The following is a 12,095-nucleotide window of genomic DNA, read 5'->3' on the forward strand; positions in this document are numbered from 1 at the left end:
CCCAACAGATCTTCCTAAAACACTTTACTGCTCACTCAGGCGCCAGACCAGGTCCTTAGACAAACAAAAACCCTGTCCGCCAAGAGAACATTTTTCATTCTCTCAGTGACCACTGTGAAAATGCTCCCCTACCAAGCCCAGGCAAACCTCATGCTCCACAAACCTGTCCTCAAACTCCTTTCCAGCCCGAATTCTACCTCTCCAGTGCCAGGCTACCTGCTCAGCCATACCTGTAAGGCCACTCCACCTGCCCACGTCAGGAGCCCGGCCCAGGTGGTCCATGGCTCCCCCACCTAGACCACTCCACAGACCACCCGCGCCCAGCACCCCCCAGTCCCAATAACACCTGAACCTCCAACAAATTAAATGCTCCTGGGGAGGAAAAAGTTGCATTTCTGTACACAGCCCTGCATACTTGGCCGAAAATCAAGGATTTTTTTTCAAGAAAAAGGTTTTTAAAACAATTTCCCTGCATTTAGTTAGCACCAATCACCTTTACACAGTTTTTTCCATTAACCTGTATCTGTTATCACCCTACACCAACAATTTGGAAATAATGTCTTATGAAAAGGGAGGTGCTGCAAATCCTAAAAGTTTATCCACTATCTCACACTGTAAAAATGCCAAAACCCTTTCCTTAAAAAAACCACTACCCTCTGTCAGTATGGGCAGAGGTTCCCAGGCCCAAAAGAAGTCCAGGCCTGGTGGAAACCTCGGTGACCCAGGGGCTCTTCAATGTGCACTAGCTGGAGATGAAGGCCAGGGGCCTGGCCTCTACCCATCACCTCTCTCTCTCTCTTTTTTCTTTTTGATCTTTTCTTTTTTAATTTTTGTTCTGTTTCCGTTGTTTTGTCCCGCCTCATGGCATTGGAAGCTCAGTCTTAACCTCTGGACTGCCAGGGAAGTCCCCTCGTTGCCTTTCTTACTCATCTCTTCTGCAAGGCTCACTCCACTCCTCAAAAAGTCTGAATTCTTCTCCCTTGCAGAAAAGTCAATTTATTTCCATGTTTGGTATGGCAACACAAATGGTTTTGGCTGAATGATAATAACAGAATTTTCTTTAAAAACCTCAAAGTTCTCAAAGTAAAATTATAATACCCTTTGTTGTGACACCAAGTTATCTGTAAACAAACTGTCAAATTAAAAAGCAGCCGTCAGGTCCCTACTATCGGTTTTATGCAATCTACAGTATAAATACACACAAACAACATTCTGGTTTGAAAAATAACATTCTTTGAAATGCTCCCATCAAGGTTTAAGGAACTAGCTGGTGCAGCTTTACAGGCTAATCAGTAACACAGCACCCATGTACAAAAGTGAAGGAATAAAGAAAAGCACCAGCTCTTATCACCATCTCCAACAACTGAAAGCAGTCAAAAATTCCAGTTCATGGAGAAAGCTTCTACTTGGAATAATCTAGAAAGCCCCTGAGGAATAATTAGCATTTCCTAGAGAGCAATTTGTTTTCAAGCAGGCTAAATGATATCTTCACAAAACCATACAACCAAGTTGAATTGCTTTGTAGCAGGATTGACAGTTCCTCATGAAGCTCACTTAATTATACTCTATAACACCTCATAATAATTTCTAAATAGTTGACTTTTTAAAAAAAAAGTTATGTTGAAAATATCTAGTTTTCCCAAAATTTTAAGGTTCAGAGCACAGAGTTAAACATTCATCATGCTTCCAGAGCTTTCAATTTTAAGGCTACAAGAAACACAATGAGAAAAAGAAGTCCTTGCAGCTTAAAAAAACACACCCTTGAAATGAAAAACATGTGGAACAAAAACAAAGTAACAGATAACCCATCATCAATTAAGAAGACACTGATTTTTGTTTTGGGCAGTTCCACCAACCAGAGTTTTACATTTCTATTCCATGCTACCTACGTGCTAGTTATGAAAAATACATGCTAACTCCCAGAAGGCAGAGACAACCCCAGAAAAGCTCAGCCCACGTGGACAGCTGCCTGAGCCTACAGCTTTGGAAAGGTGAGGGTGGGGGATCCCGGGCAGGGGCTGTAATCTGTACATCGGTCGTGGGGACCGTGGATGAGGCCGAGACACTGGGGTCATGGAATGGGATCCGGCCGGGGTGATGGGGTCTGGTTCTGGTCGTAGGAACCAGATGTCGGGATCTAGGTCCTGGTTGTGGGGAGGACGGACAAGAGTATGGGGTCGGAATGGGGTTCTGAGTCTGGGTTTTGACTGTGTCCTACTCGTGGCTAAGACCAGGCGGGGATCATTGGCCGGGCGCTGGGTCCTGGCTGCCGGACGTAGGTGGGGGCAGCAGATCCAGGGTGGTGATCAGGGCCCGGATCTGGGTCCTCCTGGTCGTAGGTGGGGGTAGCGAACCGTGCGTCAGGGTGGATCGCAAGTGCGTGGTCCGGGTCGGGGTAGGGGTCGTGGTCGGGAACCGGGTCCCTCCAGCCAGGCCGCACCCCCCCCCTCCGCCCCCGGCCCCACTCACACGCGCGGCAGCTGCAGCGGCGGCGCCCCGCGCCTTTGGAACACGCCGTCCACGAACACGCCGTTCTTGCCGAGGCAGCGCAGGTAGAAGTCGCCGCCCGCGTCGGGCCCAGACTGCGCCGACGGCTCCGGGGCCGCCCCGCCATGGCCGCCGCCGCCCGGGGGCGTGAAGATCTCGAGGTGGCGCCGCGAGATGAAGCTCGAGTGGCCCATGCTCACGTCCACCGAGCCCTGCGACGAATTGCGCCCGATGGTCACCGAGCGCTTCTTCATCAGGTACTCGAACTCGCGGCCCTCGAGGCGCGCCACGGCCCAGCCGCCCGGCGGGGACCCGCCGCCCGCGCCCCCGCCGCCCCCGGCCCCGCCGCCCGCGGGAGGCCCGCCCGCCCCCGGGAGCGCCGCGGCCGCCGCCATGGGCCTGCGAGGGCCCGGGCCGCCTTCCGCCGCCGCCACGGAGCAGAGGGCCGAACGAGGCCGCCGGCCGGCGAGCGACGAGCGGCGGCGAGGGGCGGGACACGCGCGGCGCGCCGCGGGCCGGCGCCGGGCCTGTGACTGACGGCCGCGCCCGCCTATGAGGGCGGTGCACGGCAGTGGGGCTACCGGAGACGGGCCAATGGCGAGGCACGCCGGCCGTGCGCCCGCACGTCGGCCGCGGCGCCCGACGCAGGCGCGGCTCCGGGCGGGCTGGAAAACCCGGGACGGAGCAAGGCGGCCACGGAGCAAGGCGGCCGCGGAGCCGCCGAGCCAACGCGCGGCGCCGCGCAGCGCGGGGAACCGGGGACCCGGCTGGGGTCAAGGTCGGCGCGGGCAGGTGGCGGGGGCCCGCACACTCCGCGCCCGGCCCCGCGCTTTGCCGCTGCTGTCACGCGCGCACCCTCAAGCGTGGCCGGAGCCTGCCGCGTGCTGGCAGCCGAAATCCAGGCGTTTCTACGGTTGCGGTGGCAATGAGACCCCACCGTGAGTGTCTGCGGGGTGGCGGGGAGGGGCAGGCGAGCGGGGAAGGGGAGGCGAGCGGGGAGAGGCCGTGAGGAGTGTCCACGGGGGCAGGGGGGGAGGGTCCTCCGGGAGGAGAGTGGGGAGGGCCTGCGGGGAGTGCCCACGGGGGCGTGGGGAGGGGCGCAGGGGCGCGGGCCAGCATCCGGACGCCGTGGGCCGGGGGTGAGCGGGAAGCCTCGAGGACCGCAGGCAGGTCGGGCCCCAATGACAGAGCCCGGCGCTTGGGGTTCTCTGTGTAAACACCCATTCAAAAGAAGTGGAAATTAACGTGTTCCTCTGAATACGACATTCGTCTGTTTCATTTGCTGTAGATGTGTTTGTGGTTATAGTACAAACTCCTAGGGGTTAACACTGCTTTGAACCATAAGTATGGCAGAATCTCCTAGACAGAAGGAAAATAGTTTCGTTAAATACGTATATGTGGGAGAGACTTTAGGTGGTGTTTGAGACAAGTGTGGAAGTATTGGGTTGGCCAAAGAGTTTGTTCGGTTTTTTGTAAGATGTTCGCAAAACCCGAAGGACCTTTTTGGCCAATCCCTAATAAGTGGGGGAACCTTTCATTCACAAACAAAACACAGTCGATCAGAAGAAAGAGCATCCCATCAAGTATGACGGATGTTTCCACACCAGTTGTCAGAGTGACTGCAGTGTGTTGTCCGAAGGTCCTGGTGCTCTGGTTGGGGACAACCACCACTCTACCAGGCATTCGGAAGCCTCCTTGTGATAAAGTAATTGACCGTGTTTGGAGTATGTGCTGTGTGCTGTTGAACTTATATAAGGACGCTCACTAGAAGCATTCACTTGCTTTTCACATTTTTTCATCAACACAGTGTCCGCCTCATGCAGGGAACCCAGGCCTACAGGTATAAAGAGGATGAGCTGTCCCATTGCACTGATGTGTCTCAACGATATCCCTATTATGTAGACACAGGACCTCTTGATGAAAAGGTGGACAATGCCAGGCAAGTGGAAACCGTAACAACCACACGGTTATGAGAAGGAAAGAGGTCACTGACACTGGGATAGTCAGAAAAGGCTCCAGAGCAGCGGGAGCTCCTACTGGTCCTTCCATCCATTCCGAGAGCTCAGTACACACCCGCTGTATACCAGGCACAGGCCAGGGTTGGACAGAGAGCAGCGAGCAGACCCAGCAGCACGTCCCATCAGCACGTTTGATAGAAGGACCAAAAGGAAGCCGCACACAAGATCCGCTGAGACAGAGAAACAGCACCAGGAGATGCTCTCAGAGTTTGGCAGCGTTGTTGCTCTTTACATCAAGCAGCTGAAGGCAGAGATGTGGAGGAGACACACCCGACCTAGGGCTTACAAAGGTTTGTTCTCTCATCCAAGGGGTGTGTCCATGCCGGACAAAGGGACAGGAGGAGAGCAAGACTTCAGGGCACCTGCCACGTGGGGAACATGCCTGGTGGTGCTTATGGAGGACCCCCAGTGCACGTGTTAACACATACAGGCACAGCTAAGGAGAAGCACATAGAGCAGAGTGAGAGGTCTGAGAGGCGGGCAGGAGAGCCAGAGGAGGAGGGCATCTCTGACCTGATGCCTGAAGGACATGAGCCAGGGCCACAGTGACCTCTGGGCAAAGAGCAAGGGCATTGGCTCAGAGGCAGGAATACTGTGTGCTCGGTGTGTCAGAGGCAGGGGGAGGCCCCTGCATGAGGGGAGAGACAGCCAGAGAGCAATTCACAGGCTGCTGCTCCGCTGGCCCCTCAGCACCCTGGGTATTTCAAGTAATGAGTGATGTGACCCAGTTTAACTGTTAAAAAGATCAACCTGTCTGCTGTGTGAGACAAAACTGAAAACAGGGAGGCCCATTTGTGTCTCTTGTAATGATTCAGGCTACAGAAAAGGGTATTTGGACTCATGATCCTCAAAGCTTTTTGTGTAAGTACCCAACAAACTAGTTTTGTGAAAATTTGTAAGCTCGCACATTTACGATAATAGCAAAAGTTTCCATCAGGTTTAAATAGTTGCAATAGATGTAATTTCCCAAATATTATAAATATTGCCTTTTAAAATAAAATCATGGGGACTTTCCTGGCGGTCCAGTGATTAAGACTCCGTGCTGCCACTGCAAGGGGCATGGGTTCAATCCCTGGTTGGGGAACTAAGATGCCACATGCTGTGTGGTGCAGCCAAAAAAAATTTTTTTTAATAAAATAAAACCATGACATCATTCCTTAAATGTATCAAATGGATCCTGAATGCCATTGTAGTTTGAAACCCACTGTCATATGTTTTATAAATATATAAATACTTGGTTAACAGTCAGGAGTTGTATTAAATCCTTTTCTTCTAAACTCAAATTCTCCCACAATTTTAGTTCTAAATACAGTAAGTATTTATACTTGAACATAATTTATTGATGACCCTATTTTTATGCCTGGAGAGAGAGAGAGATTCATATACACATACATATTTTTATTTTGTGGTTTGCTGTGAATTTGTCTCATGTTAAAAATACTTCTGGAGACTTCCCTGGCGGTCCAGTGGTTAAGACTTCGCCTTCCAATGCAGGGGGTGCGGGTTCCATCCCTGGTCGAGGAGTTAAGACCCTATATGCCTCCTGGCCAAAAAATCAAAACATAAAACAGAAGCAACATTGTAACAAATTCAATAAAGACTTTTAAAATGGTGCACATCAAAAGAAAATTCTTAAAAAAAAATATGCAAGTTTTGATTAAGACTAAAGAGTTGAATTATATTGGAGATTTGTCTCAATAATATCTAGGGCTTTTCTTCCCCTGACAATTAGTCCATATATCCAGTGAGGAGAATTATAGAATGAAACGGTACAAAATCAGTATTATCCCTATTTTTTAAATAAATGTATACACATAAATAAACCGAACTGGAGGAAGTTTTATTAAAGCAGCCTAACCTCGTTGAACCTCTTCTGTCTGCAGGTCCTACATGAGAACTGAACAGAGATTGCAGAGGTCCTGCAGGACTGGGAGATGTTGAAGCAAAGGGAAGAGATCTTGGTGCAACTCAGACAACCAGCTGGGACACCAGAAAGGCCACACCCTAGGAGACAGAATACAGCTGAAGAGAGGAAGTTTCAACTCAAGGTCATATCAATAAAAATCATCTGAATGAAAACACAGGAAAAAATTAAAATAAGGAAAAAAGATAACAGAAAAGAGTATTAGAGACCCATGGGACAAGATCAAAAGGTCTAATGCACATGAAATTGGACTCTCAAAAGGAAGGGAAAAGAAATGGAAGAGAAGAAATTTTTAAAGAGAGAATGTGTACAGATTTTACAAATTGGTGAGAATATACCAACTCACAGATCCAGAAAGGTTGGCAAAAATAATATATAAAATATATATTAACATACATAATATATATGCCAAAAATACAATAGAGGAGATGAAACAAAAATTTTAAAGTACACAAATAATTCAGTAGAAGGCAAGAGAGATGGAATAAAGGGCAGATGGAACAAATACACAACAGCAAGGTGGTGGCTTTAAACCCAACTATCATTACATTAAATGTAAATGTATAGAAAACTACAGTTAGAAGCCAGAGACATTAGAATTCCCTGGTGGTCCAGTGGTTCAGACTTGACACTTTCACTGCCATGGCCCCACGTTCAATCCCTAAGCCGAGATCTAAGATCTCGCAAGCCAAGTAGTGCAGCCAAAAAAAAAAAAAAAGTCGGAGACTAGATTAAAGGGAGAAAAAAAACACCTAACAAATGAGTTCACAAAATCCTGAGCAGATATAATAACATAACTTCTTAATGTTCATAGCAAAAACTGACAGAATCAAAAGGAGAAATAACCCACAAATATAATTTGAGATTTTAACATGTTGCTATGTAATTAATAGAACAACCAGGCAAAAAAGTCAGTAAGGATATAGATTTAAATACTTATTAACTAACTCAGCCAGTTACACTCCATAAAAATGATTATGTACCCTCACCATCAAAACTCTGCAGTGGATGGAAGATGCCTTAGAGGACTGGGGTGGGGAGGGTGGGGGGGACTCGGGGGTGGGGGGAGTCAAGGAAGGGAGGGAATACAGGGATATGTGTATAAAAACAGATGATTGAACTTGGTGTACCCCCCAAAAAATTAAAAAACAGTTGATTGAACTTGGTGTACCCCCAAAAAAATTAAAAACAAAAAAACAAAAAACTCTGCAGTGGTCCAGCCACATCATGTGCCAGCAGAAGTCTCAGATTTCCACCTGGGTCTTTCCATTAACTGACGAGTGGTGTAGCCTGGGTGCCATCTTGCCCATATTCTCAGTTTCCTCACCTATAAGATGGGCCACAGCACTGGCTGCTCTCGGAAGCCTCTTCCAGCTCTAACCCTCCATTCTGAGGAGGCTCTAGGGGCTATCCCAGGATGCTGCCCCACTTGAAAACCCTCTTTCTAGAAGAAAATGAGATTCAAACAAGGCCTGACACCTCCAGTGTTTGTCAGGGCTGTCCTGACAGGGGAATGTGCTATCAGAATTGTCTGTGATTCAGTTAAAAAACCCTTGTGCTACATCCTCTGCATGCCAGGCACTACTCTAAGGCCTGTCTGGATACTGGCTTAGGCCATCCTTATGATGCATTTCCCGCCCACACAGTACTCCTCAGGGGCACAGAGAGGTGGACTAACTTGCGCACGTCAGCACTTCAGTCTGCGCTTCATCACTTCACTGGAAAAGCAAAAACAAGGCTTCCTATGTGCCACTCAGCCTAAAGAGGGTGTGTATTGATGATCTAATAATCATGAATTTTGATACTCTAAGAAACAAAACTTCAGAGTAAATCCCGGCACTGCAGCTGGTTTCATTTAACAAAATAATGTGAACAACTTGTGATGAGAAGTCCTGGAATCTTGAGAATGTAATACCAGGTTTCATAACTTTTCCTACTAAAAAACCTTCAGAAGCTCATGGTTAGACACCAGATGGAAGCCAGACCCAGCAGTCTGCGTTTCCTCCCTGTCAGCTCCTGCCCAACTTTCCCCATTTCTTCTCACTGCTCCTAGGTGGTGTGGAGGACCTGTGCCCACCAGCCCCTCAGCTCCACCTGTGCCCAACTCCACCCTGACTGCCACCTGCCCGTTGACCCCTGCATTGCACCTCTGCTCATCTGCTGCCTGCACCCAGCACCTTTCCCCACCTATCCAGTTCCCTCTTGCATAAAGTATTCCAGTGCTGCAGCAACTCTGCTGGGGTCTCCAGGGCCCTAACGTGTGTTCTGTGACACTTCATAACTACCGTGCACTGTTACTTTCTCTACTGTTACTTTTCTCACATGGTGTATGTCTTGTCTCCCTGACTCTACTACTGCAGACCTCGAGCTGTATGTCACTCATAGTGACAGGCGCTCAGCACACAGCTGCCTCAGGAACTCATGCAGCTCCATCCATCTGACTGGGCTGCCAGGCACTGCTTTCAGCTCTGTCCTTGGCTGTGGATACCCTGTCCATTTTGACAAGATGGAAGCACCACTTTGAATTACATGGGAAAAGTGTATAGAGAGGAGACAAATATTCTTATTTTGGCCAAGCTTTCAGAGGAAATATAAGGTATGTTCATTAAAATATGGCCCTGCTGGTAATCAGTACTGGAAATTCAAAAGGTATTACCTTGAATAAATGGTAAATTTCACATTTCTGGTTTTCTTCTTTATAGAAAACACATATACCAGGGAGTAAATAAATCTTATTACCATAAACTTTTTTGCTGCCCATGATTCTGAGACGAATGAAATGTTCCATTTGATCAAACATCCTTGGCTCTGAGGCAGGAATGTGGCTGTTCCTGTGTTCTTACCTCAGCATTACAGTAGCAGGCAGGTAGTAGGCATTTCATATATTTGTCAAACCACGAAGCTGAATTGAGGTCCACTTGATAAAGAAATCCAAATTTATCACTTATATGTGGAATCTAAAATATGACACAAATAATCTTATCTATGAAACAGAAACAGTCACAGACAGAGAGAACAGACTTGTGGCTGCCAAGGAGGAGGGAGGGTGGGGAGGAAAGGATTGGGAGTTTGGGGTTAGCAGATGCAAACTTTTATATATATAATAGATAAACAACAAGGTCTTAGTATATAGCATGGGGAACTATATTCAGTAACCTGTAATAAACCATCATGAAAAGGAATGTATATATGTATAACTGAATCACTTTGCTATACAGCAGAAATTAACACAACATTGTAAATCAACTAGACTTCAGTAAAATAAATTTTTTAAGAAACCCAAATTTATCATATGACTATGAAGTTTCAAATAGTTGTGATACAGTCACAACAACCTGACATCAAAACCTTACTGACGTGACTTTTCTTGACAGTTGAGGCATTTCACAGTCTCACGGTGCCCATGATCATAATTACTGATGCCATTTTCTCCCCTGCTGTCCTATATGCGGAGAAGTACCTGCCAACGTAGAGTTCATCCTGATTGGTTTAGTTAACTATTTTGGTATAGATCACTAAACAAAAGTAATTAATTCTTTTTTTTTTATTTTTATTGGCTGCACTGGGTCTTCGTTATTGCTCACAGGCTTTCTCTTGTTGCGGTGAGCAGGGGGGCTACTCTTCATTGTGGTGCGAGGGCTGCTCATTGCGGTGGCTTGTGGAGCACTAGGCACACAAACTTCAGTAGTTGTGACACACGGGCTCAACAGTTGTGGCTTGCAGGCTGTAGAGCACAGGGTCAGTAGTTGTGGCGCGTGGACTTAGTTGCTCCGAGGCATGTGGGATCAAACCCGTGTCCCCTGCATTGGCAGGCGGATTCTTAACCACTGCACCACCAGGGAAGCCCCAGCAATGTATTCTTGAATATTGATTTGCTAAGTTGGTTATATGGCCCAATTGATCTATGGAGTCAATACCATCCCAATCAAATCCTCAGCTGGCTTGCTGGTAGGAATTGACAAGCTGCTTCCAATACTCATATGGTGTGCTTGCTTCGGCAGCACATATACTCATATGGAAGTGCAAAGGATCAAAATGATCTTGAAAAAGAACTAAGTTTGAAGGATTTACAGCTATATTATAAATTAAAATAAAGCTGTAGTAACCAAGTGAACCTAAGATGCCTCCTCTAATTCAGCTTTTAATGAAAAGCTAATAAAATACAGTATAGCTATAGTAATTAAGTCAACATAAAGCTATACTAATCAAAATTGTGGGGTACTGGCATATGAGCAGACAAATCAGTGGAACACAATAAAAAGTCCAGAAATAGACCTCCATGTATAGAATCAACTGATTTTCAACAGAGGTACCAAAGTTACTCAGTAGGGAAAGGGCAGTGTGACATAAATATATACTTGGTCTCTGCCTCTGGTTCCTGACACAGAGCTCCTAAATCCCTTGGAATTTCCTGTGTGATAGGAGCATCTTTTGTTCTAATGAGGCAAATCTGGGTGGGCTCCTGGATGGGGGCTGGTCACCAGAAAGACCAAGCCAGGGTTAGAAGTGGAAGTTTTAGCCCCACCCCGTCCTCTGGGAGAGGGGCTGAAGATTGAGTTAATAATCAACCATGACTATATGATGAAACTTCCATAAAAGTTTCTCAACTATGGGGTTCAGAGAGCTCCCAGGTTAGTGAACACACACATGTGCCAGGAGGGTGGCACCTCAACCCCACATGGGCAGAAGCTCCACTTCAGACCCTTCTGAGCTTCATCGTGTACATCTCCTCATCTGTATCCTTTATTTTTAATAAATAAATTTATTTATTTATTTATTGGCTGCATTGGGTCTTTGTTGCTGCGCGTGGGCTTTCTTGAGTTGTGGCGAGCAGGGGGCTACTCTTTGTTGCAGTGCACAGGCTTCTCATTGCAGTGGCTTCCCTTGCTGCAGAGCACTGGCTCTAGGTGTGAGGGCTTCAGTAGTTGTGGCACAAAGGCTCAGTAGTTGTGGCACATAGGCTCTGCGGCATGTGGGATCTTCCCAGACCAGGGATCAAATCCATGTCCCCTGCATTGGCAGGCGGATTCTTAACCACTGCGCCACCAGGGAAGTCATCACCTGTATCCTTTAGAATATTCTTTATAATAAGCCAAATCCTTTAGAATATCCTTTATATAATAAGGATATATAAAGCTATATCCTTTATAAACAGCTATTTCACAAAAGAAGATATGTGAATGATAAGTATACACATGGAGAGATGTTCGGCATCACTAGTCATCTGGGAACCACAGACTAAAACCACAAGATACCTGAAGAATGGTTAAAATTAATAAAGACCGAACTGACTAAGTGCAGGCAATGATGTGAGGCAACGAGAACTCTCCTACACTGTCGTGGGACTATAAAGTGGTACCACCACTCTGCAAAATAGTCTGGCAGCGTCTTACATAAAATCTTATACACACACACCCCTACCACATATGTGTAGATCCAGCCATTCCACTCCTAGGTATTTACCCAAGAGAAAAGAAAGCAGATGCCTGCAAAATTGCTTGTCCAAGAATGTTCACAGCAGCTTTATTCAAAATAACCAAAAGCTGAAACAACCCGAGTGCCTTCAGCAGGCAAGTAAGAAACAAATGGATGGGATGGGTGCAGCAGGGCAGGGGTGCCTTCCTGGATTCCAGGGAGCTGGTGCTAGCTCTCCCAGGTGCGCCCTT

At 47.3% G+C, this 12,095-nt stretch overlaps 1 protein-coding gene across 1 annotated transcript in view; it reads right to left on the reverse strand.

The window, feature by feature from the left end:
* FOXK2 (forkhead box K2) overlaps positions 1 to 2,882 on the reverse strand; it is a 72,249-nt gene extending 69,367 nt beyond the window's left edge. Inside the window, exon 1 of the mRNA XM_057715598.1 lies at positions 2,470 to 2,882. Within this exon, the coding sequence (XP_057571581.1) occupies positions 2,470 to 2,882 (413 nt within the window). The remainder of the gene's footprint in view (positions 1 to 2,469) is intronic.
* Between the last annotated feature and the right edge of the window lie 9,213 nt (positions 2,883 to 12,095).

This window comes from Hippopotamus amphibius, chromosome 17 (assembly GCF_030028045.1).
Source record: "Hippopotamus amphibius kiboko isolate mHipAmp2 chromosome 17, mHipAmp2.hap2, whole genome shotgun sequence".
In the NCBI taxonomy this organism is placed as follows: Eukaryota; Metazoa; Chordata; class Mammalia; order Artiodactyla; family Hippopotamidae; genus Hippopotamus; species Hippopotamus amphibius.